The sequence below is a fragment of the Neopelma chrysocephalum genome, unplaced genomic scaffold (genome assembly GCF_003984885.1).
Source record: "Neopelma chrysocephalum unplaced genomic scaffold, ASM398488v2 Primary Assembly neopelma1_59, whole genome shotgun sequence".
In the NCBI taxonomy this organism is placed as follows: domain Eukaryota; kingdom Metazoa; phylum Chordata; class Aves; order Passeriformes; family Pipridae; genus Neopelma; species Neopelma chrysocephalum.
The window spans coordinates 20,912,044-20,938,256 of NW_020897714.1; the positions used below are offsets into that span (position 1 = coordinate 20,912,044).

Sequence of the window (26,213 nt, forward strand, 5' to 3'; positions counted from 1 at the left end):
CCCCAATCAGAGTGCCCAGCACGAGCTCCTCAGTGAACCCAATGCCCTTCTTTCAGGTACATGCCCAGTTACTTCCATGTGGGTTCCTTCCCGCATTCCAAAATCCTACCTGGATCCCACAACAGTCTCAGTACTGTCCCTGGGAAGAAAAACAAATACCTTCCTTTACTGGGTGTGGACCAACTCACATTTGCCTCATTCATCCCAGAGAAGTGAAGATATTGCCTCACAGATGAAATCAGCTCAAGTCTCCACCTCTTTTTCCAGTAAAAGGCGAACCCTTTCTCTCCAGACAAAACAGAAGGAGTGGGCTCACAGAGACCACAGCATCCTTTGCCACTTCAGGCTTGCCCAAAGTAAAGAAGAGGGTCTGTGTGTTACTCCAAAAGGAATTTCTCTGCTTCCTGCTTCTCACCATTCCTGGCTGTTGCAGCCTGCGGTGCATCAGTGTATGTGCTCAGCAGGGGAAAAATGCCACTGACCGAGGTGGTGATTGTGAGATGAAAAAGGCTGATTTACACAGTGGTTTCTTCTGTCTTCCTCTGAATGCTTTCACTTCAGGAGCCCCTTCCTCTTTACAGCTGGAAAAGATGTAAACAGAAGCCAGTCCCAGCTGAAAATAACTCTGCCTGTGTCCTTTGTGGAGCCTGTTCGATTTCCCTACTGGTTTTGACTTCTAATATCAAACTAGGTTGTCTCTCAGCACTGAGGTCACAGACAAATAGGAGCACAGGTCACCCACAGTTTCTTCCACTTCATTGGAAGCTTTAGTGGCTTTAGCAAACAGGTGGAGCAGGATTGTATCTTATCCCATGGAATGAGCCACAAGAGGGAGACAAATACCCATGGGGTGCCCTTGAAGGCTAGGTGGGAAAAGGTATTTTTCAGTTCTTGAGAGGTTTCAAGGTTTTTAACTAACTCAAAGTTGAAATCTCAACAGTCCTCAAGAATGAAACACAGAGAAATAAAATGCATGTCAGAAAAACTTCCCTCTTGCAGTTTGAAAGCATTCCATGTCCAATATGGATTTAGAAAAAAAAAAGTTAATTATAGCTCATTTAATTAGTGTTCATTCACAGAATCATTGAAACATGACACTTCAACCTTTGAAAATATAAAATTTGCACCTTGGGACCTTATTTTCTTCTCCAAGCAAATGCTGGATTTGGAGAGATGGTGAATCAATACAGCCCTTCCTACAGCTTCTGACTCCTACCAAAACTATGTAATTTGAAAGTTCCTAAGAAATCTCAAGAGACACAGAGCTAATTCAAACATAGGATACAATGGCTGCCTTTCATGTCCTCAATGTCTCTGAAATGAGCCAAAAATTAGTCTGGATAAACAGAGAAGATTTTTATCTGGAGAAAGAAGCTTGAAACTGTGAAGCACAACGAGGATGTAGGAAGAACAGAGCTTATACTTGCCCCCCACCTGCTCTAGGCACCTGAAAAATATGCCACAACAAATTTAGGGTTCAGAAGAACTGCTACCAGTGTTCAACTCCATGTGTAGCCAGCCCGTAGAGGATGTAAGTCCCTGGAATAGGACTTTGGAGACACTCCCCACATTTATGTCCCAGAGCACAAAAAGTAGGGGCCATGTATCTCACTGCCAGGCCACATTAGCAAAGTATTTGAATTCCTGCATGAGCCTAAGGGCTCAGAATGCTGAAAATAAAATCTGGCTGTAAAATAGAACAAACTGAGCCCATAGCACAAACATTTCCCATGTGAGATAATACCTGACTTTCCAGGTCAGTGGACAAAAGAAATGTGGTGTAAATATCTCTGGCTGTAGGCCAAAAAAGCACCCACTATGAATTCAGTCTGAAAAAGGTAGTCAGTGGAAATTATCATCTGGGAATGGTATGACATATGGCTGCATGTGATAGACCATTTATCTGTGCAACCAAAATGAAACATTAATGTGAGAGCATTTAAAGATAGGGCATAATGTGAGATAAGAACTACTCTCCTGTGCAACCCTGTGAGACAGATTAAGGCTACATTAGTAGCAGCAAACCATACAGTTCCAGGCTCATTCTCTGGCATGATCCAACCACAGTCGTGCTATCAAACTCTTCTAGCCTCCAGAGTATCCTGTAGGCATGTCTGCAGACTTATGCTGGTTCCATATTGTCCTTGGGAATTGTTTGGGAGAAGGCTCATCATCTTGAGCCAGAATATACCAGAGATTGATCTAAAAATTTAACAGTATAGGCAAACCAGGGCCATTGTCCTTGCTATGTCATTATTCTATTTACTAGTATAGACATAGCCTGAGATGCCAGCTGCAGGGTGACACTTCCCACATTGCTCATTCTTCTTTATGTCCAAAGTCCCTCCTGAAACATTATCAAGATTATTAGCTGTGCTTTTAAAGAAGAATAAAAATAAAATGGATCTTTCAAAGAAGTCCAACTGTGACTGCCTGCTTCTCTGTGCTGCTATTTCTATAGCCTTCAGTGCTGAAGAATGTCAAGAAGGAAGGAGACAGAAATCTATTGCCAGCTTTCAGGAGTCCAGAGAGTACTTCAAATATTCCAGCATCCCATTCCCTGTACCAGGCAGCATCCATGGCTCATTGTTTGTGGCCCTCTTCCTGCCAGCATCTGACATGGTGATGCCAGCCAAGTCCATGCAGGGTCATTGGCAGTTACAACAGCATGAATTTTACAAGATAACCTCAGAGCCATTTCTGTGTCAGGAAGATATTTCTCAATGAATGTGCTAATAAGCCCAGGACCTGCTTCTCACTTTACGCTGACATAAGTGTACCACTCTCAAATGTGCTACAGAAGGTTGTGAAATCACAGCTGAGCCCTTGGAGTCATGTGCGAGCCTCCCAGCTTTGTAGTCAGGGTACACAGCTAAACATTGTGTAAAAGTTGAGGGGAGAACTGTATTCACTTCATCCCTTGGTGACAGGAAAGTACCTCCAGCAGAGCGCACGGTGAGATTAGAGACCAGGAGTGACAGGGCAATGACTGGCTTCAGTGAGACCTATTTACTCCCATAGTGTCTGTTGCTGAAGGTTGTTTTCCACTGTGAAGTTTAGGGAAGTTTTCTCTCCAAAGAAACCCCATGCTGCTCTTTTTGAAATCAGTGAGAATTCAGAGTTTTCCCAAAAAAAGGGACAGTCAAGCCTGCTAAGTGAAGAGAGATCTGTCGGCCTGTGTCTTGTGAACCTTAGGGATTCTTGGAAGAGCAATGGTTTTGAAGAATTCAGCATAAATTCATAAAGCATTTTATTTCCCATCTGTCTCCTTCTTATATATTTTACCATAGCTTAGGTGCTACAGTTTTTCCAAAGGTAACCTATCAAAAGAATATTCATAGAGATTTCTCCACCCCCTTAACAATTAGCGTTCACCATGTCTTCCTTTGCAATGTATTTATGTGGGGAATGAAATTTTGTAAGTAGAGAAAAATACAGCAAAAGGCACACAGTTCAGGTCAAGAGGAAGAGGAAACTCAAGAGTTTCTTATTCTCTTTCACTGAATCTCATAAAATATATTTAGACAGTTTTTCAATATAAGGAGTTGGGAGAACGTATTCACTCTCCTAGCAAACAAGGAAAGCCAAGAGGCTTCCTTAAAGGCACCACTGCAAAATACCAGCTAAGTGAACACCACACATTAAAAAACTAAAGAACTTTTCTATGCAGTAGCAACAACCTTTAAAAAACTTACCTGTGATTTAAGGTGCAGTAATGGGGATTTATTGACCAGGACTGCTAGATGTGTGTGTGAATACAAACATGCACATGTGCGTACGCATACACTGTATTTTTGGTTTGTTCTTTTTTTGCTGAGCATCTGCTTGCCTGGATATGTTCATATAATTTTCACACTTGAAGGTCCAAAAAATGAGAATAATATCAAATGTTCACACTCTTATTCTCCACTATGGGAACCCAAATACATCCTGTCTCAAATAAAGGAGAAGTTAAGTAACATTAGAGGTGGAATTAATGACAAAATGTTCTGGTTTGTGCTTAACCCTTTTCACTCACTTCCATGACCCATTCTAACCACAGCAAGTGTTAGTAGCCCTGAAACATTGGTTTGTGGTTTGTTTACTCAAGGATGTGGGGATTAAGTCATGCTACTGTTGGGTTTTCTTTTTTTTTCTCTTTTGTTTTGTGATTTTTAAAGCAATGATAGAATCAAAGGATACCTTTTTACCACTCTGAAGGATCTTCATCCTCTAAGGCACTGCTGACTTCACTTACCAGCACAAATTGATTTATGCAATACCTCTATCTAGTTACTATGTTCACTGCTATCTGCAGCTCCAGTGCTGAATAAAATGAAGAGCCCATCCATCTGAAGCATCTTAAATCTAAGTTTGCTTTACACTCATTCCTTGTCCTCCCATTGCTCTCAATGCAGCATTGAGACCCACTTCAAATTAGAATGTTTTCTCTCCCCTAAAACCTTGTAATCATCAGTCTCACTCGTGCCTCTTCTTTATGCCATTTCCCAAAATTGCTTGCTGCCTAAAACTTTGGCCTCTGCCTTCACAGTACTTTGCATCAAGTGTGTTAGTTTATTCCCATTTGATGTTACAAATCTTGGGATTTTAGTAAGATAGTTCCATAAACACAATGACATCGTGTCATGACATCAATATTTTCCTGTAGCTTTGAATCAGCTTGCTTGCTTTCACAGGAAATTATATGTTCACTGCTCCTCCAACTTAACTGACACAGGGAAGTGCCACACACATTACTTTCAACATTTAGCTCACAAATGCATGAACAACATTCCCATCATTCATTAAGTACCCACCCAGAACAGATTTTGTCATCATACAAGTAAAGGCAGCTAAACAAACAGAAAGATCAGGTTTAGAGTATAAAAGCTTGAAAAATTCATAATATTACTTCTGGGGGAAGGGTGGAGCAAAAATTACAATACCTTGTCCTATGGGGCCTTCTGGCCCAGTTCAAAACCCTAGATGCTATTGGAATACAATATGATGCCAAGAGACCAAAGTTTTAATGACTTCATTTCCCACCTCCCCAAATCCTTCCTAATATTATCCATGATGTAATTGTAGCCAGAACTATTCATTTTAGCATTGATTGGAAGGGGTTTGCAGAAGAAAGAATAGTAGAAACTGAAAGTTCATTGCATAAGATGAGATCGATAGTGTGAACTAATGCATAAAACTAAACACAGCAGATGGAAATCAAGAGACCTTCTGCACTGTTCATGGACTACAGGACAGCACACAAATTCACAGACTTAAGATCAGCATCTCCCTTGAGGGCCTCAGTGAAACAAAAGAGTGGAAAGCATTGTGTTTATGGGTTAGATCAGGTTTCACAGAATCATAGAATGTTAAGGGGTTGGAACGGACCTTAAAGGTCAACTGGTCACAACCGCCCCTGCCATGGGCAGGGACGCCTCCCACTAGACCATATTGATCAAGGTCTTGTCCAACCTGGCTTTGAACATTGCCTTTCTAAGATTCCTCCCTTCAGATCAATTTAGCTACAACTCTGTTCTACTACTCCACCAGCAATAAGTAGAGAAAATACCAACAAATTTACAAGAAGTATTGAAAACCTCATTACTTGTTGGAAAGAAAGCTCAGAAGGTAAAGTGTCATAGTTTACAGCCATGTGTTTTCAAATAAAGGCTAATGTATGCATACCAGCACCCACTTTTACACACCAGTGCCAAAACTGGTAAACTGCCAAGTGATCTTTGCAGTGACACTACACACAGTAGAGCCCTTAAAATTGGGGGCTAAAATTATATGCTTTGGGCCATTAATGTAGGTTGGAAATAACTTCTGACTCTCCCTTCTCTACTACCAAAGATGGTTTTGACGACTTCTTAGTTCGGGATTCAAGTTCCTGTTTGACTCTTAACAGGCCTCTACATACACCAAGCTCTAGACACATATGTAAACCTTGGCATCTCAAAGGTTTCTGGTGATAACATTTATAAGATTTTAATTCCAGGGGTTAAATTACACATATGATCTAACACCCTGCATCTGATCACTGAGCTGGCTGCAGCACTATAGTTCCATCCCAAAACCTGCAAGCATCATCTATAACAATCCTGTCAAGAGTTCATGCACATTTTAAAATCATCAAAATGTTTTTCACTATTTTTCCAGGAGAAAAGAGCCCTTACAACACATAAACAAGCACAAAGGCACAGACATATTTCTTTGCATGATTTCAGTAAAAAACATGATTTTTAATTAAAATGTGGTGCTATCCTGTGATTATAATAATCTTCTTTCACAGGAAATTTATGACTAAGTATGTGTAAATACTCTTCTCAGGGTTCTGCCCTTGTGACAGCTTTGGTCACCCTCAGAACTTCTCACCACGTGTGTGTGTGAAGTCATAGTTGTGTGTATAATACACTCTCCCTTCCTTCGGCTTCCTTATCCATCTAGGTGCTTGCCAAGTATGCTGGCTGGCCTTATTAGCAACAAAAACGGGACTCGAGTCCCAGCAAGACTCTGGTGAAAGCTGGAAGTATCCCCATTGACTGCAGTGGAATTCAGCCCACTTCCACCACTTCAGCAAGAGCTTCCCAGCTCCATTATTGGGTGGTTGTGGACACTGGTAGCTTTAGTCCTGTGAACTATAGAGAGCTGTTGATTACACAACTTCAGCACAGGCTAAGGGCACTCCACTGTCACTACATAAGCTCATTATATAATGCAGCTCACTGTGTGTGCCATGGCCTCTCATTGATTCTTCCATAAGGCAGGTTCGTGTATGTGGAAATTTGGTGGAATTTCAGTGGCGGAGGCAGATTCTGCCACTCTGAAACCACAGCTTTCCCCGTAAGGCTATCACATGTTCAGTCTGTATCTGTGTCTCACCCCAAGCCCCACACACTATGCCGTGTGTGACCCCAACACGCTCTGGTGCCAGCTGGTCACCCCTATGTGGGATGAGAGCAAGCATTACTAAGAAAGCTGAGCTCATGTTTCCAAGAAGCAAAGAGAAAGGGAGAAGTCTGAGCTGCACGTTGTCATTGCCGGTGGTATTTTGCAGACTAATAGTAAACTTGGGTTGTTTATTGGATCCCAAACTTTCTTTGCAAGTATACAGGAAAACAGATGCTTCCCACTCCCAGGCCTCATGCCCAAGCCAGGCTCCCTCAGCAACACTCGTACATAGGGTACACAAACAGGGCAGCAGAGACATTGCTTCCTGCCTCTGTCTGCTTTGAGCTGGTGATAGACCATTATCTATGCTGCACACTTCTTTGGCCTCCTTGCCAGGGTATCAGGCAGGCTCACAGCATGCAGTTTGTTTTTCCTGTGCGGTAGGAACAGCTGCTGCCTCTGCTCACAAACAGGGAACAGAGGCCAGGGCTTGCAAACGCTCAAACAGGTGGCATGGGGTATGGATGAGAGAGCTGGGAAGCGAGCCACGTCTCCCAAAGCCTAAGCAGGTGTGTGCCCTAACTACTAGGTTACCTTTCATCTTTCAGCATTAAAGGCCTGGCATGGTCCATCCATAGACTATCTTCAGTAAGCCTCAGGTGCAGTCCTTCATTTGATTCATTTATGCCAGCAGCAAATTAAGTTTCAGGCTCTTACAACAAATTAGAGAGGTGAAGGGGAAATAGAGCACAAACTCATGTGCCTGGACAAATGCTTAACTATTTGGCTTCAGGATGGCCAGTCTCTTGCCTCTTCTTCTGAAGCAGTGGTGCTGGTCCCTACCTGTAACAGGACTGTGATTTATTGCAGCTGTGTGCCCTTCTGTGGTCTGAAGACAATCCTTCAGCTTTCTGCCTGAAGAAAGTCCTCACAAGTGACACAGGCTGCTTGAGAACGTGATGCACTCACTGTTCCCCTCTCCTGTGACATTTTTTTATATAAGCAGCTGAATAGCAAAACATATTAGTGTTCATTACTAATTTTGTTATTTATAGTGATCTGCCACAGATGGAGACGGCAGCACCATTCTATCTTTAGGGCGTAGTGCCTGCCTGTCCATACAGACAATTGGTAATTAGCACAAGAACAATTTGTTTACCTATTCTCAAACTTCAATAAATAGGAGACCCACTTATCCGCCAAAATTCAACTCCCTCCCTTTGCCAGATCTCCAGGTTAACTGCTTAATGAATAGATCTCATCACTTCAGGCATTTAAGTAAAGACAAAAGCGTCTTTAAAGGAAATTAAATATGCAATAAAAAATAACTGGTTATGGTATAACGAAGAGCATTTCAATCACAAGAAGCATGAGCACAGGTCAAGATGAACATCACAGGGACGCCAAGCAGAGGTGTAGAAATGGACTAACTAGTACATAAGGGAGATGTAGTGTATCTGTCCTCGTTACTCCTGACGTGCACTTCCTACCAATACAGCCTCACAGCTCTGAGCCAATCACTCCAAGCGAATCCTTGCATGAGCATAAAACTGGAGAAGAGAAGGTAGAGAGGATACTCGCAGTTCTTCAAGTAAAATCCCGCATGTGCTCTAAGATGCACTTGCGTGACTTGGGTGGTAGGACCCTGCCCAGTGTAAAGACCACATAAGCCAGGGAGAAGATATGACTTTTTTTTTTTCAATTGATGATTCTAACTCCTTTGTTTTCTTCTATTCACTATATCCACCCCTGAAGTAAGGGAAGAGAGGAGGAGGCTTTATGACAGATGGACTTCGTGAGTTTCACCTAAGGGTTGGCCCCAGTTTGCTCCCTCCTTATACTCCCCCACCTTCCCTCTGACAGGAAGGGGACACTCACTATTAAGGCCAAAGCAGTCTGTGTGGTAAAGAACAAACAAACCATGTCTTTCTCACAATTCAGATGTTTTCAGCATCTGAAAGTGTCCAGTTACTCAACCTTGCAAGTGTGACTGTGTTTTACAGGCATATGAGAGTACACACATCCATATGTACAGGGTGGGAAAACTGCTATCACACAGCAGAATATCTGAGGAATTCTGCCTGGCTTCCATTTCCAGTCATGTGGGACCCAGTAAAGAGCCATTTGCTTATTGCCCTACTACCTAGACAAACTTTATTTGGCCTTTTTATTTTCCTATCAGCATCCAGGAAGGAGGTAAAAGCTACTAAATAGAAGAAAATTATTTAAAGGACCATGGCTGGAAAGAAATAACTAATGAAGAACTTATTCTTTTGTCTTTCAGCTCACAACTCCAAATTTCCCTGTAGTGGTCAAGCTAGGACATGCTCATGCTGGAATGGGGAAGGTAAGCAAAAGAAAAAATATATATCACTTCGGAAATGAATATATATGTGGCACAACCTTCCTGCAATCATACATGGCATGTGGCCAACCAGCAAAGGGGTTAAACCTCCCCACAGCCTATCTGGGTCGCACTGGCTGTTCCTGTGGGAGAAAAGGCCTTTTTCTGCTGTCACGCACTTGGAGACAGGCCGTGGTATTGGGTTGGAGGCTGTCTGGGGTGTGGGAAGGGGGGTTGTGAAGAGTGGGGGAAAAGCTGGCTCAGATGAAGTCATTAGGCTTGTCTATTATATATTTTATCCTCTTCTGAAAGTGGTAATGTTGTTTATTCAAGCACCTGTAATGTGCAGCTACACCCTATAGCTCTCACAATGAGAAGCAGTGGCGCTGGGCTTCTTGAGTGCATTATGATGACCTTATTCAAGAAACGGGAGCCCTTCAGTTATTTTTTTTCCTCCTTGCAAGGAAGAACAAGACCTTACAAAGCAGAGTGGCTGGTTGCCTGCCAAAGAATCCTGAAAAATAGTTCACTACCCAGAAGGACCTGTTTGTTTTTCCCAGGCTCTCTGGGATCTTTATTTCCCCAGTGAATTAGCAGGCCCTGTTTCTTGGGGTGACTGAGCTCCCCTTTCAGTAAGGCATCGCCAGCACATTCCTGCTATGCTTTAGTCTCCTCTTTCTTGCATATATCTTTTAAAAAGGCATTCTCTATCTGTCTAAAACTTGATTTGTTCAGAGGTAAGAAATTCTGATGTATCATCTCTGAATCCAATGCGTGGTAGATGAACTTCATAACTGATACGCCTGTCACAGTGCTTCCCTAGAGCAGACAGATCTTCTTCTGGCCTGAAAATTATATATAGTTACACGGAACTTAAACTTGGTACAGCCTGTTTGCTTGTGCTCTGGAAACAGAAGCCCTTTCTGGCTTGCTGGATTCCACATGGAAGCTCTCATAATCTTTCTTGCTTTGGTTGCAATGTTCCCCTGTCCAGATGGCAGCTGCCGGAGAGGAAGTGGGCACAGATCCCTGTGCCAGTGGTAGAGCTGGCTTTCAGCATAAAGGAACAAACATCTAAAATAAGCAGAAAATGTTGGTTAAAATATTGGTGCTGTGTATGTTAAGCAGGCAAAGGTGTCATTGAATTAGAGTGCATGCAGACAGCCCAGAGGTGCTTGTAGAGAGCCACTAACATGTCCCTAGGATGGATTTCATTACCAAAATCCAACCAGGAAAAACCAGCAGGAAGAAACCTCTCCCTCTCTCTTGAGTCCCCTCAAGCCTGGATCTCTCTGACTGCTCTGCCATTTCACCTGTAATGCGGGGAGAGCTTCATGTCTCATGCACCAAGGACCCTCAGTGGCTACAGAAATGAAGGCAGAATCAGAGATAAGTACCCAATCTTAACAGCGCTTCCGGACAAAGCTCTCAGCAGAACATTTAGCTATTGTCTTCTGCACCACACACCAGATCTTCTTCCACATCTCACTTTCTGTCCCATTTTATTCTTTAGCGATGTGGATTTTTGCTGTCACAAGTTACGGAGGAAGAGAGTTTCTATTCAAATTCCAGGCACAATTGTATTTAGCAGTACAAGGGGGGTACGTAGGAAATCATTCCAGATGAAGATAGGCTGACAGCCAGCATCTTAGAAGAAAGAATTGATCTGAGGCCAAGTTTACTTTAGTCCATTATGAAATTAGTGACTACTAGCAAGGTCTGGATGTGGATTTGGGCACAGAGTTTCAACACTGCTCTGTTCAGTAGATGGGGAAGGTACAGGAAGCAAGAGTTATTGACCTTATGGTTTTAGTTTGGGCCCTTCTCCAGCCACAAGCAGCCTGAAGGAAAGTTGGGACAAATTAAATTTTCTTGAAGTCCCACCGCATTTCACTGCACAGAGCAAAAAGAGAAGACAGAAAGAGAAAATAAAATAAAGAATAAGTCAGTTGGTTCTAAAGACAAGTAACAAGAATTTGTTTCATGTTGTTTTTAAAACAATAGGGTTCAAGCCCAAGTGGAACGGACAAAAGAAAACCTCAGAAAACATCAGGAGAAATACAGAGAAGCAGAACTATGGGTATACTAGAAAAGTAACACCTATAGGTTAAAAAAAAAATCAAACCTACAATCAAGTAATTCAGAAGATGAAAGTTTCCAGGAGACATTACTGTGGTTTTAACCATCATAATGTAAAAGTAATAACCAGTGATGATAAGGAGATTACAGAGAGCTAAAGAGTTCCTTTGCATTGGTCTTCAGATGTAGAGATGATAGCAGGAAATATCAGGTCTTTAGCTGTAAAACATACGTAATACGAAAAGAGAGAGGTTTGCTTTTGATTTGATGGATGTAACAAAGTAAATGTTAATACAGCGCCTGAATCAGGTCATCTTTTGTATTAAAGCAGTGACTGGAGAAACAAAGGATAAAATAACCAACCTATTAGCCAAAGTACACATGTGAGTATTAAAAATAGTACTTACTGCAACAAATGTTGCCAAGATAGCGAGCCATGAATTTGTACCTGCAATGAGTGCTTCAAAGGATGGGAGCATTCAGATTGCAATCTTATTACCAACAGAAATTGTCAAGGAAGTACTTACATTTTTTATGTTATTAATGATAAAATCACATGTAATGGGAGGCACCAAGACTTAGAAGAATGAGCAAAGATGGGAAGTCCAAGCACTGTTATTCTTTATTTGTACTGAGGCAGCGGCCAGGAGCCAGAAAAATTCTGGACGCAGAAAATGCCTCTTCCCCAAAGAGCTCCTCCATCAGCTTGCAGGGAGATTGGTGTCATTTCACAGTTTTTCTTCAGTTTCTCTGTGTTACAGACCAGAGGGATTATAATGATTACCTGATACTTACTGCTAATTCACGTTCATAAGGCTCTTGGCAGTATAAGTGCTGAGTGTTTATTATTTTGCAATAATTGCTAGAAAGAGCATAATTATAATAGACTTTCATTTTCACATATTGTTTGTTTTCACATAATTTTCACAAAATTCACTCACCACATTTTTCAGTCAGAGGGTTGAACAAAGAATCCTCAAAGCTAAAATGAAAAATAACAATGTTAGGACTTGTACAAAACAGGTTCTATTGACTGCCTTCCCCTTAAGAGTGGGTCATCACAACTGTCTTTAGCTTGGAAGAGAAATAGTTAGCATTCAAGGTCAGAACCAGAAGGGGTAACAGCATACCGTTAGTGAAAGAAATGCTCTTGCCAAGTGATGTGTGCGTGTGAGGTGCCTGTGGAGATGAAGAAAACAAATTTGCAATAAAAGGCATCTTTTGAAATTTCCATTGAGAAATGCTGAAACAACAGCCTCTCTATTGACTTGAACAGAGACACCAGTAATAGCCTTTACCCAGAGACAGACAATCTTCTAATCTAAAAACAGAACATATGCCCCTTAGCCCCTCCCATGACCATCGTTATCCTCCTTCCAAAATTTGGGGTCACTTCATATTTCAGTGGCACTGGAAGATCATAACAAGTGCTCTCTGTGTTGCTGGTCCTATCCAGTATCGATACACATAAAATATCTGTAGAAATACTGCTTAGACAATAGCTTAAAATGGAGTCAGCAGAGAAGGACCTTTCTCATGTACTTAAGTTGCTCAGATTCATGGGATCAGCAGTACTCAAGCAATCTTCCAGGGAAGCCATGAATGGCCACTGAGAGGAGATGTCCTTCCTTGTGCAGAACAGAACTGCTGCTTACCTGGCAGTTCCTTAGAGGTCAAGGCAGTTTTAAGTATTGTGCCATTTGAGCCTATCCACCCCAGAAATGATTGAGGGTCTCTGTTGAATAGGGTGAGCACTGCAGTGAGAAAGGAATAACACTTCTTCCCAGCTCCAGACCTCATCATGCCAGAGCCCATGGAAAAGAATAAAGCTCTGAGTGTATTAGTATCTGCCATTTGTGTGCTAACGTGACCCTAAAGTGCCCTAGGAACAGAGCCCAGCACTGCAAATGCACTCAAAGAGCCCCTTCACCTCTTCCTGATCAGATCATGAGAAGGAAACAACTGCCAGATCTGCAAAGAGAGGAAAAACAGTATCTGTTCATGTGATTTTATATATATTTATATTAATCTAATCTTTTTTTTTTGCTAGACTTTCTTATTTTTAGACATCTCTAATTAGGTCAGCTTAAGAGTCACCTCGTGTCCCATCCTGCCCCATAATTATGAAAATACCTTCCCAGTACAAATCCTGGCTCAGATAAATTTATTACATTGTAGAAGAAAAACTTGTTGTTCATAATAATATGGCCAGAGTTATTTTCTCTCTTACTGGATGGGAAAGACTTCTCTGCTTCTTTTTTTTCCATGGTATAAATATAGCACAAACTAAACAGAGCCACTCTGTAATGTAAAAATACTGCAAGGTTTTTATCAGGAAGGACAGCTCGTCACCTTGTCTCTCTCGGGACTGGAAATAGAATGTTCCAAAAGTGAGAGCTTTGAAAATCTAGTGTGCTAAAGAGGGAAGGAAGGGGAAAGGGCTGCCTCAGTTTGTCAAGGAACAAATATTTTCTTTTACAGAGGACAAATAATGACTTGACATGTAACATTCATTCACAACAGAGCAGCCCAATCACTGCGTTCCCACTGACTCATGAGTGAGGAGGTTCCAACTGTCTTGAAAATAGCAAAAACATCCCCATTTCTTGCACATCAGTCTGAAAGCTTTTGCTGGACACAGAAAACAGTGACTGATCCAGGGCACTGGGGACCAAAGCTGCCAAGACCTGGCCTCTTTACTAGGAAGGTTTAATGCATTAAAGGTAGCATCTTTAATGTGTGGGGGTATTTCAGTTTGAGGTTAATAAGAAAATGCAGACTCCGTTGTGTCTTTATAATTTTGAGGTGGGTCAAAGTTAGGCTTAAACTGTGTGTCAGTTGGATCGGGTATTTTCTGAGAACAGGAGTTAATCTGGGGTAAAGAAGAGACTCAGAAAACCCTCTGTGCAGAACCATTCCTGAAGACCCACTATTCCAAAATGGTAAGGTCAATACAGAAAGGCTGAGCGCAGGTTGAGATGGACAAAAAAATCACAATCTTTGTGTGGCTGCACCAGTTCCTCTGGAGAAAAACACTCAGGCAGTGCATTTTCACAAGCCAACCAAGGATCAGTTACACACCACATTGCCAAGCTCAGCCTTGGACACTTAACCTTCCAGCTGAACCTCTCTCTAGCCTCAGTTTGGACACAGAAAGTGCTTCTGCAAGTCATCTCCAGAGTGGTGTGTGTTTAACCTGTAAGGCAGAGTTAACCTGTAAGGCAGAGTTAACACTGGATGATGCTCAGAGAGACAAGGCTAGGGCAGCCCTTGCAGATCTTAGTGCTTAAGATAACTATGGCACTTTGGCTAACTGACTATTTTTTCACATGGCCACATAACTAATGAAAACAAAAGGGGACTGTGAAGGAATACTTTGCAGTGCCTAGGCTAAAAATGAGAGAGGAGTGCTGTACCCTTGGGACCCTGGTGTCCAAGAACATCTGGGATGTACAAGATGCAGTAGATTAGGGAACCTTGGGACAGAGGAAGAAGAAGTTTCTACCCACATCCCTCTCTGAAGGAACCTGTGCTCAGTCAGATCTCAGGTGTGGCTCCGGCAGTCCGGGAAATATCCATGGTGCATTTTTACCACATACGAAATCCTGCCTTGCAGAAAGGCCTCAAAAGAAGGTCTGATGTTTCCTCCTTACCAACGCTTGGACTGCTCCCCAGCCAAGGGCAGAAAGGTCAGTGTTTCTTGGCCAGGCTGAGGATGGGAACAGGCACCAGCAGGTCATGTAGTATCAGCTTCCAAGATGCCACCACAGGGCAAAGGGATGATCACATCTGCATGAGCTTGTCCGCAGAGATCCAGACAGAGACCCTTTTGCAATGCAGCAACAGGGAACATGCTAGGGTTTGGCCAGTGCCTGGGTTAGAGAAGAGAGCCAGAAGGGAAGCAGGAACTATCCCAGGGAGCTTTCTTACTCAGAAAAGGCATTTGTCAACACACTGGCCCAAACTCTTCACAACAGGTCACTAAAACACTACAGCAAACAGCAAGTTATGGCTCCAGAATGAGTCTATTGCTGCTCAAACAGCCAGCACAGCTAAGCAAACAGGCTGCCAGGGCAGGGGCTGTGTTTGCACTTGCTGTTTGCACTCCTCTATGCAGCTAATGGGATATAGCATTTATCCTAAGAAGATTGCAAAGTAAAAGAGAGAGAGAGAGAGAAATGCCTTTGTGCTGATCTCTTTCCAATTTCTTTTATCAGTTTCATGTATTGGCCAAACTGCCATTTTAGAAGACAGATTTGTCTCTTATTAGCTAAATTGGTAACTTTGCTCTGGAATGATTTTTAATAGCCCCTTCTTAAATAATGCCCTCTGGTGTCACACTGTGTACACACTGGCTTTGGTTATGTCTGGGATTTTTTCTCCTGTTAAAAGAATGGATATTTTATTGACATCTAAAAGGGTTACAAGGCAGGAGGAAATGAATTATACAAAATTTAAAAGTAGAAAGCTAATAAAATGGTGGACTTGATAGATAAGGCAAGAAAATAAATCTAATTTGACTGTAACTTGAGTGCTTCCTGTTTATGAAGTAATAACCGTACCCTGGACTAAACCAGCGTTAACCCAGGACACGGCTGTTATTTTGTCAAATTTGGCTGGCTCTAACAATTAACAAATGGTGGCTCAGATTTCAGCTTTGGTGTGGTGATTATTTTGATGCCTGGTGGGAAATAAGGCTGTGTCTCCTAAAAGGGGACCTCTGTGAGTTTCTTTCTCTGAAAAGTCCATGGGAAGTGCTCTGGCACAGGCCAGGGAAGATGTCAGAGCTGTTTCCTGAGGACTGCGCAGTGGTATAGCACTGTGGGAGTCGTCTTCTTTGTTTCTAATTTCTTATTTTGTGTCCTTGGTGAGTCGCCCCCCCCCCTTTGTTAACCCAGCCAAAAATCCTCAGGCCCATTCAAGAAAACACTTTCAAGTGCTTTTCCTCTCTCCCCATAAGGAAGGGGTGATGGAGAGAAGGAAGAAATGGACTCTTCCTTTCTTTAGCTGCTGTATTTTTGAGGAAAAATTCCATTTAACAAGATGAGCTCCTTTCTAGAAATAACAATATCATCTAATTGCATTTTGGAGAGGGAAGTTGCATCCCTTCCTCTGCCTCTGGGACAAATGTTCCTGGGCTGAGGATGCGAACATTTCAGTTGAGGCCCAAAGACATCTGTTGCACAAGCACAACACTTTGTTTTACATCCCAAAAGTGTCCTTGTTCCAAGTAGGTCATTATATAATGGCTTTTGTATTTTCTCATTGCCAAAAGGGTCTGGGAGAATATGTTGTAACACCGTGTCAGTGCCTCCTGCCCATGCAGTCCCTCCTGCAATCATCTCATCTGGGTGGGACTTTTGCTTGATGTCATTCAGCCCAGGGCAGCTCTTATCTGTGCTACAAAAATACCCAGCTCCAACACAGCCAGCATTGTTCCCCCTGGTATTTTGCAAGCCCAGGCTGTGGGTTCTCTCTCCGTTCTTCCCACTGCCTCTGGGGCATTCCTGCCACCTCACCCTGGCCTACCACACCACCAACATCCCCACTCAGATAGAGAAGGCAACACAGCTTAGAGCAAGGCTGCTCGTTCTGGATGCCTTGTGATGGTTGCTTTTACATATCCCCTCTGTGTTTGGAGGTGTTTTGTGGGGTTTTTTTGGTACCTTCCCACCCCACAGATGACTGTCATCTTCCTCTGCTCCTTTCCTAGGCAGTTCCTGAGTAGTGAGAGCACAGCTCTCACCACAGCAAGAGGGAGGAGGACGCAGGGTATTTGGCAGTTAGCATAAGGAGAAGCAAAGACCAGGTCTTTTTTTTTTATTCAGGCATCTAGAAATGGTTATGGGTCAAACTAGTTGCACTTTTCACCTTCCCCAAAACTTTTCAGTTTTTAAGAGTTTTTCTGCACCAGGATATGGCTGAATCCTTGGCCTCTGTGTAATCTGGCATTTACAAAACTTTCTAAACAGAGTAAAACAGGTTAGCAACAGGCTTGTCCTCTGTTCTCTAGTGAAGATGGCTCCTGCCCTCTCATGGTTGAAGGCAGATATGTAAAATCACTTGTTTGTTCTTTGTGAAGAAACACCAAATACCATTGCACATGTTTCCTTCAGCTGGCTCCACGCAGTCTGGCATCAGCCTCCTTTAACACACACTGACACAACTGGGAAACTCTTCTAGGGCAGAGACTGATCCATTGTCATGAGTGAATGGACACTTAGCAAAGCAGGGTTGCAGTCCCCAGCTGTGATCTCAAAGCATTATCAAAATACAAAGTATAGGTAATAATGTAAAGAAAGTCACTCATTGCTAACCCTTTTTTACCCTGTCTTGGTCTTGTTCCACAAATTATTCCATCCTTTCTGCATCTGTCCAGCCTAAGGAGCAAGAACTTGCATAGGTTTTGCTGATGCACCAAACAAATTTTTGCCAATACACTAAAGTCCAGGGTTAAAGATATGAGTGAGGTGAAGTTATCCATTACATTTTTGTTACCTGCTTGTTCAGTTTTACTTTCCCAAATCAATGAAATTCTGTAGAGATTTGATCATATAATTAGAATTTCTACTGTTTTGGTCCTTCTTCCTTCCCTTTTTTTGGTTGTTTTTTGTTTGTTTGTTTTTTGGGTTTTTGTGTGTGTGTGGTTTTGTTTGTTTGTTTGTTTTGTTTTTGTTTTTGTTTTTGTTTTAATTTTTTGTGTAAGATACAGAGCATTTCTCACAACTGAATACAGATCTGTGAAAAGCCATCTTCTCAGAAAAACTCCAGCTCATAGGCAACTACCCTCTCATTTCCAAGTCTGAATCAAGTCTAGCATCCAACCAGCTGTCCCACACACATGCCCATGGCCTCACACTCACACAAATCTCCCCAAGTGTCACAAGCTCCCCCAGAGACATCCTTTTCCTTCAGAGCTTGTGTCCAGTTTGGAGACCTGCACCACTTCTTAAAGAAAGCCTAGAGGGGAATAATGTGAAATGCCAGGGACCTGGTGCCTCGAGGTGGCAGACAATCAGCTTTCATGTTGATTTCCTGGCATTGATTTCTATTTCCTGACCACCTAAAATACTCCATTTTCATCCATCCCAACATGGGAAATAGCAGTTTCAACATTTGAATGAAATAATGCCCCTTAAGAGATCAAATATTTTTCTGAAGCAACATGGAAGCAATGTGCATTACCAAGAGCCATTTGGGTAAAGCTCTAGCTGCCTCCTTGGTGCCAGGTTTACCAGAGCTGGTGCGTGAGGAAGGAGAATGAGATTGATTTGCTCTGGGTTTGGTTGGTCTGGGGAATTTCTCTCTTTAAATCACAGAGTCCCTGCTCTGTCCTCAGCTCTGTCTGTGCGGGGTTAAGCTGACATTGTGCTATTCAGGTGTGGAGATGACTTCTGCTCACAAATTATTCCTGTTCTTTTTGCTCTTGTCTCTTTTTCACTGGATTTTGATAATCAAGGTCAAAGTTGAGAACCAGCACGACTTCCGGGACATGGCCAGCATAGTAGCCATGGCAAAAACCTATGCCACCACCGAGCCATTCATTGACTCCAAGTATGACATCCGAATCCAGAAAATTGGCAGCAACTACAAGGCTTACATGTGAGTGCATGGCTGTGCCAGAGCGAGACGGGGAGGAGACAGTGCTGTAGATGTGGCTGAGTCAGTGTCTGCTCTGGGCAGGAGTAGGAAGCTGACTTAATGTCCTTGAAGAATAGCCCTGCTGTTCTCTTCCCATCTCTGAACCCAGATTCCTCATCCCCCCGATCATCTTCTCCCTTACTCACCATCAGCTCATTGTATCTGGAATGTAAATCTCTGTCTACCTGTTTCTAAGACTCAGTTAGTTCCCAATATAATGACTATGTTCTGCCATTACCTCTCCATCCTGTTGTTGAAGGGCTCCTCTTTCCCAGCAAAATCCTCCAGCTCCAAGTACCCTCTAGTGGGACCTGAACCCACCCTCTTCCCATTTGGAGGAGAGGGAATAAAAAAGATTTAGCCAGCTGCAACTCATGGAGTCCTACAGTGTCCAACCCATAGCAACACCCCATCCTCCAGCCCATAGCAACACCCCACCCTCTGCCCAGCTGGAGATCACAGTCCCACGATCACATGAGGACCTGAGGAGCTCACAGCACTGGGTACGAACGGCCTCAGACGGGCCAGCATGTGGGGTTTATTTGGGAGTGTTGCATGTGTACTCCTTGAGGCATGCAAAGCAGGGAAAGGAGGTGAGACATTTCTGTGGATACCTCAAAGCTCCTCCCTGCCCTGTGGGGTAGTGAGGTGGGTGGCAGGAAGGCAATCCTCAATGCTGGTATGTTTAAAAGTATTAAAAAGCATTCAACCAAACTTCAGTAGTCGCCAAGCTGAATTAGAGATGTAACCACATGAGTCAGTAAGACACCTGTTTCTTCTTACTGCAAACCAGTAGATGAGAAAAACCACATAGCACAGCTTCTCCAGGAGCTCCTTATCCAGCCACAAAATTCTGGACAAGTAGTCATCTCCAGCAATACATTCTTCAGGTTGCCAGATAAATTGCATATGTTACCTAACACCCACAACACTGTGAATTTTGGGTCCATGTTTACAAACCTCCAGGCCATAGTTCTGCTGAAATGTAGTTAAACAAGATCATCAAATGTACATAATCACATATTTTTCAGCTATAACTGCCTAAGATTCCCAACTGGATTCCTAGCACAGAGTTATTTAAGAAAACTAGATAATGACTGAGTCACATTCTTCACGGGAAGGACTTGTGGGACACTCGCCTACTTCATGTGATCTCGATGAGAGAAAATTTATTTTTAATCTGATCAGGTCAACGATAGCACAGTTGCCTAATATTACATTAACATCTCAGGGAGTCCAGTTCAAATTGGCCACAGGAAAGAAGGTTTAAAATATCAATTAAAATTCCCTCTTCCTGCCAACACACCCAGCCTTGGCTCCAGAGCCTGCTCCCCAACTGCCTCTAACTGAAACAAAGGCCCAGTTAGCCTTACCATATTCTCTCCTCACTTATTATTCACTCACCATGCACTCCTCCATACAGGGATCAGAAATAATACCAGATGATTGAGGAAAGAAAGCAGTCACATTAAGAGCTAATCCCACTTGGGAGTATAGCTGTGCAAACAACTGTTTGCTAAAGGGAAAATGTTTTTGTATGAAAACAGTCATGAACAGAAAACACCTTAATGAGAAATGAAGCTTATTAGCAAAGAAAGCAAACAGCAAAATTCATCCAGTGACTTGTTAACCCAGAAGGTTGACTTGCATTGAGAGAGCCGTTTATGGATGTGAGCTTGGGAGAGGGGTACAGTCAGTCCCATCAGGGTCTGTTCCTTCTATCCCAGCATCAGACAAAATAGAAGGTTGTTTCTATGGTATAAATAAGTCCATACTATGTCCAAAGACAGAGGTGAAAGCATCCACAATACCAGAGCTCTCACTGGTGTCCCAAATAGAAGACTCAAAATCATTAGTCATGCTAGCAAATCTCAGCCTTAAAGGCAATTCCAGCATCTGCAGTAGCATCATACTAAGTTACTTTCTTTGATCTGTGAGCCATGGAATCCATCCAGTATTTTGATACCTTCACCCACACATGTGGACTTTAAAAGCCCCTTTCCTTCTGAGAAAAGACTGTACTGAAATTCTCCAGAATATGTTTACTTTTGCACCAAGCATCTGCCAGAGGGAGGATGCTGCAGGGTGACTCATGCATTCCTCCCTGCCCCAGATGTCCAATGCACTTCCTTCCAGCCCATGACCCAAGGCTTCAGTTCAGTTTCCCATTGACTTCAGTGCAGTGACTCCAGATTTACACTGCTAACAAACACCTACTTAGCCCATGCCTTGGGCCAGTCTCAAAACAGCAGATAAGCAGCATGTGATACATGTCTAAAATTCCACCAAATGTATTTGACTGCCATCATAATACGGGTGAAGAGAAAACATGAATATGGCTCACGTTGCAGGGGAAATTGAGGCAGAAATTATGCTTCCACTCTCACCTGAACTGGGGACAAACAGGGGTTCGTTTCCAGTTAAGACTCATGACAGATTGTTCACTTTGAATTAAGCCAGCAGCTGCTGACTTGCAGGCATGGGATAATCTTGCCACCAGCTCTTAGTAAAAGGGTAATACCCTTCCTTTCTAGTTTCATGAGTGTGACTTCTGACCTTGTCACCTCCAATTCAGTTCAGTGTGCTCTGCAGGAGATACCACATCAACTGTGTCTAAACTACAGCTACTTATAGACTGAAATGGCCCAGGTTAGAGATGGTGAGTATAGGACACCAACAGCTCTTGATCTGCTAGTTTATCCACTTATCCTAAACAATGCTGAAGGTGTCTTGGTCACAAATCTGTTTGATCAACAGATCTCTAAGAGCCTAGAGTCCTTTCCTTTAGGATACCGTACACTGTGTGGCCCCCTGATGTTTAGGATGGTTGGAAGCACTTTGACTTTCACTCCCTGAGAAAAATGGGGTTTGAAGCAGGACATCCTTAGGGAAAGATTTTTGTCTTCAGTCTCCTTTTTCACTTCATACAATAGAAAAATGGAAATAGAAAAGAAGCCATATGAAGAGAAGCTGAGGTCACTTGTTCTGTTCAGCTTGGAGGAGACTGAGGGGAGACCTCATTGCAGTCTACAACTTCCTCGTGAGAGGAACTGGAGGGGTAGACATTGATCTCTTCTCTGTGGTGACCAGTGACAGGACCTAAAGGAATGGCCTGAAGTTGTGTCAGGGGAGGTTTAGGTTGGATATTAGAAAAATTGCTCTTAACCCAGAGGGTGGCTGGGCACTGCAACAGGCTCCCCAGGGAAGTGGTAACAGCACCAAGCCTGACAGAGCTCAAGAAGCATTTGGACAATGCTCTCAGGCACATGGTGTGACTTTTGGGGATGGTCCCATGCAGGGCTAAGAACTGGACTTGATGATCCTTGTGGGTCCTTTCCAACTCAGAATATTCTGTGATTCTGTCAGTTTGGGGGCACAGTTGACACCTGAACTGCTCAGACACACTTGGAAGGGAATGATCTTGACAGAGGCTGTGGTGTAGGAATTTGGTGACTGATTCAGTGGGCTTCAAATAAAACTTTTCAGTTTCAAAATGGCACAGTTCCCTTACAGGAAAGTTAGGAATACAGCTGAGAGATATATTTTATGTCTTATGCCCAATATTGACTGGGGATCAAAAGGCATAAACAAATCAAAAAATCAGCCCAATGGCTAGAGCAGAGTTCTTATTTTGGGAGCTTTGCAATGTCAAATTTCCTTGTAAAACTGTCTAGCTGTGGTTTCATTTTCTTAGGGACAACACATCTGCTTACATTTGGTATCCCAGGTACATTTTCTAAACACTGATGTCAAATTATCTTGTTGCTAATCAGACTCCAGGAGTTCCCATCAGTACTAATGGGATTCTGGATGCCATCTGCTACTACAGGGCAGTTTTTTGAGTTAAAAATAAATGTTAGCAAAGAGTGGTCCTTCCCATTGCAGAGCTGAAAAACACAATCCTAAGAATCCCATGTCAGAAGAGAAAGAGAGTCTGAGGGTTGAACACTGGTCTTACAGGCCATCAAAGGGCTCGTAACAGTCAAAGCTTGAGAAGAAATCCATTCTTCTGTTTAGAAAGTAGTACAGCAAAATGGATGTTGAGTGAAGGCAACAAGGCAACAAGGGGCAAGAGATATGGAAACATATAGTTATGCAACACAGTAATCAGCACAGTAAATGCTCCTTTGCCACCCCCTCCACTCCTTCAAATATGGTTAAAAAGACAATTTAAATTTCACAGCAACTATACATACCACTTTAGAAGAGAAATAGAAAGAAGCACTCCAGGGTGTCTCTCACAAGAGTAAAGGGGAATCTTAGGTAGTTGGTGGTAATGATCCAAGTTTATAGTCTATGGGGACATCAATATTCCCACTGCTGAACATAGTTTTGCAAGTTCAGAGTCTCTTTTGCACATTGTGTTGAAAAGGTGAGAGAATTGGAAGCAAGGGCTCCCACAATCTCACATTGAAATGTTGGATCACACCTCGTATTCCCATCATAAATCTCTACCTAAATCTTCTTCTGCATGGAGATGCTCCCTGGATGTATCCTGTCAGCTTGTTGACTTGTCCTAGTTTGTACACTACGGAGGAGTTATCTGCACAGCGTGGTTGCAGCAGGCTGTTCAAGGTCTGCCTTGGGCCTAAGGTCAGGAAAAGGAAAATTTTCACCCCAATGGATGATGGTGAAACCCAGGACTTGCCAGAAACAGTACCTTTTTTGGAAATTAGCCATCAGCTGCAACTAATGAAACTCCAACAATTTTACAAGTAGAAATTCTCTAAGCCCAAACACAGTGAGCCACAGACAGGTCAGTGAAAAGTCGGTGAAAAGACAGCATGATCATATATTCTATGACATCAGTACAATTGAAATCAAATTCAGGTAGACATAGAATGTCGGACCTGACATTTGTGAAGCTGCTCAGGCAAATATTTGCCCGGAGAGTTGGTCTTCCATGGACGGAGGATGCTACCCATTGCTGAACACAAGGGTGATTATCCCAGAGATCTTCTACATGCATTTCAGCTACCCCTAGGTCTGATTTATAAAGAAAGAAAGTACTCACAGAGCCTGATGTGTGCTCAGGATTCCTTGGAGGTTTCCCTGTCTAACTCCTCATTCAGCTTTTCATGAGTTTGAACAACGTATCCTGTATAGAGTGTTGTTCAGGAAGGATTTGGAAAGGCTTCTGGGAGGAAGAACCTCACCTCATCCCCTCCTGTAAAAGCACAGAGTCAAGAATGAGGACTACAGTATGCGTGAGGATGGGGCAGGAGTCTATTTTCATGTTCAGGTTATGTTTTTGGTTTGTTTTCCTAGGAGGACGTCCATCTCTGGAAACTGGAAGGCAAACACAGGTTCTGCGATGCTAGAACAGATTGCGATGACAGAGAGGTAAGGAAGAGGGTTTCAAGACAGTATTAGCTATTCCTGGGTTAGAAGGGAGGAATTGTATTTCAGGCTTTGGTTAATTGAGAGAACTGGTGAGGTCTCCTGGGAGGCTGGATAAAGGAGTTTAAATGACTGAGTGTTTCCTTAAAAAATACTAAGGACACAAAGGCAAACTGTCTTATTTTGAAGAACAGACTGAAAGTACAGCTAGAAACCAACATTGCTAAATCATTAGATCTTTGGTGATGTAGCCACAGGAAACAAGACCAGCATGCTGAGGTCAAGCACACCAGCACAAACATGTAGGGATAAAATCAGAAAGGTCAAAGCACAAAACAAGAAGTAACAAGAAGTTATTCTAAGTACATTACTAATGAGAGGCAGACTCAGAAAAGTGTTTTTCTTCTGCTTAACAGAGGAAAAAAACTGTCAGCTGAAGTGCTGAAAGCACTTTTTTGCTGTAGTCTCCCAAAGGTGGACACTTTTAGCTGAGGTCTTCTCACTGCTGAACAGAGCAGACGGAATTCCCTCATGCATCTTACAGATGTTTGCAGATGGTACTTCCATATCTTCAAATCACTGTGATATTTGCTAACACTGCAAATCCATGACACTGTGGACTCATAATGTGCTTTGTTGTAATTCCCAACCCTATTCTGCAGAACTGCCATCAAGTCACTTGTTCTCGTCACTTATTCTCCATCCTATTTAAATAGATTATTCATAAATTTATAGACTCCATAGATGACATGTAGGCACTCACCTCTCATGAATCTAAGATTTTTTTCAGATTACACCTCCAATTTGTCAGGATCATGGTTAATTCTAACTCTGTCCAGGTTTGGGCACTACATTTGGAGAAAAATAGCAAGGAGCTGGAGAGAGTCCAAAGGACAATAAAAGGAACATTCAGAGAAAGCATAATCAACTGATGAGAAAAACATGCAACAATTGCTTATGTAGTTTTCCACCTTTTTCACTTAGAAGACCACTGATATATTTCCAGTAGAGGTGTAGACTCATGCATAATGAATCCATGCCTGCAGTACAGAGGTTCACTTTTATTCATTAGCTGTTACACAGCTGGAAGAAGTTGCCTACAAGCTGAACACCATTTTGTCTTAAAGCTGAAGAAGCTGAAAAAGCACAATCTCTTTAAATATATGAAAGGTTGCTAATAGGCATTTCTCACTACTTATATTACTAGTACAATACTGTAAAAAATAATGGGCTTAAATTATAGCAGAAAAGGTTCCTTTGAAAATTTCCTATATTTTCTAACAGTAAGGATGGCACACCACAAAAATTTATTGTCTGGGGGAGATGGGAAATCTCTGTACTCTTTCAGAGCAGATTAAAGAAATGTCTCCTCTTTGGGGTATGAGAGTTGTGCAGGTAATCATCTGAGGTCCCTTCTGCACCTTTAGTTCTGTGAAAGAGGGAAGCCAAGCCAAGCTGCAGATCAGATGCTGAAGGTGACTTGGTAAGACCCTAATAGTACTGTGGGAACTGGACATTATAATGCATCCTGATTGTTTATAACACAGCTGAAGCTAGAGAGAAGGGTAGACATTACCTTATCCAGTGTTGTAAGACTAAAACTCAGATTCCTGCCAACCTGCCACACTGCATTTTGAAGGTTCATTTTATAGATGTAGTACCACAATTTACGACTCTAGCTTTATCCAGCTGTAAATGCAACAAATCTCATTGAAATCTGTGAGTCATCAGTGCATGCAACAAGGCAGGAGTGTGCTGAAATGTTGTGATGAGTAAGAGCAACCTGAAGTACCTACTATAGTGAACAGTAATCCAATGGATCTACATGCTAAGGTAACACAAAAATGGCAGTAAATCCTCTGAAAATGCAACCCCTGATGCATGTGCATAAATACATTCTTCTTCCTCACAGCACTACTATTACACCTCAGCAGCC

The 26,213-nt window shown here is 42.5% G+C and overlaps 1 protein-coding gene across 2 annotated transcripts in view; it reads left to right on the top strand.

The window, feature by feature from the left end:
• The window catches only part of SYN3 (synapsin III), a 203,671-nt gene that overhangs the window by 157,845 nt on the left and 19,613 nt on the right, over window positions 1–26,213 (top strand). For both annotated transcript variants that reach the window (XM_027680377.1, XM_027680378.1), the window contains exons 8-10: window positions 9,158–9,220; window positions 18,756–18,898; window positions 24,206–24,280. In XM_027680377.1, coding sequence (XP_027536178.1) covers window positions 9,158–9,220; window positions 18,756–18,898; window positions 24,206–24,280 — 281 coding nt within the window. The remainder of the gene's footprint in view (window positions 1–9,157; window positions 9,221–18,755; window positions 18,899–24,205; window positions 24,281–26,213) is intronic.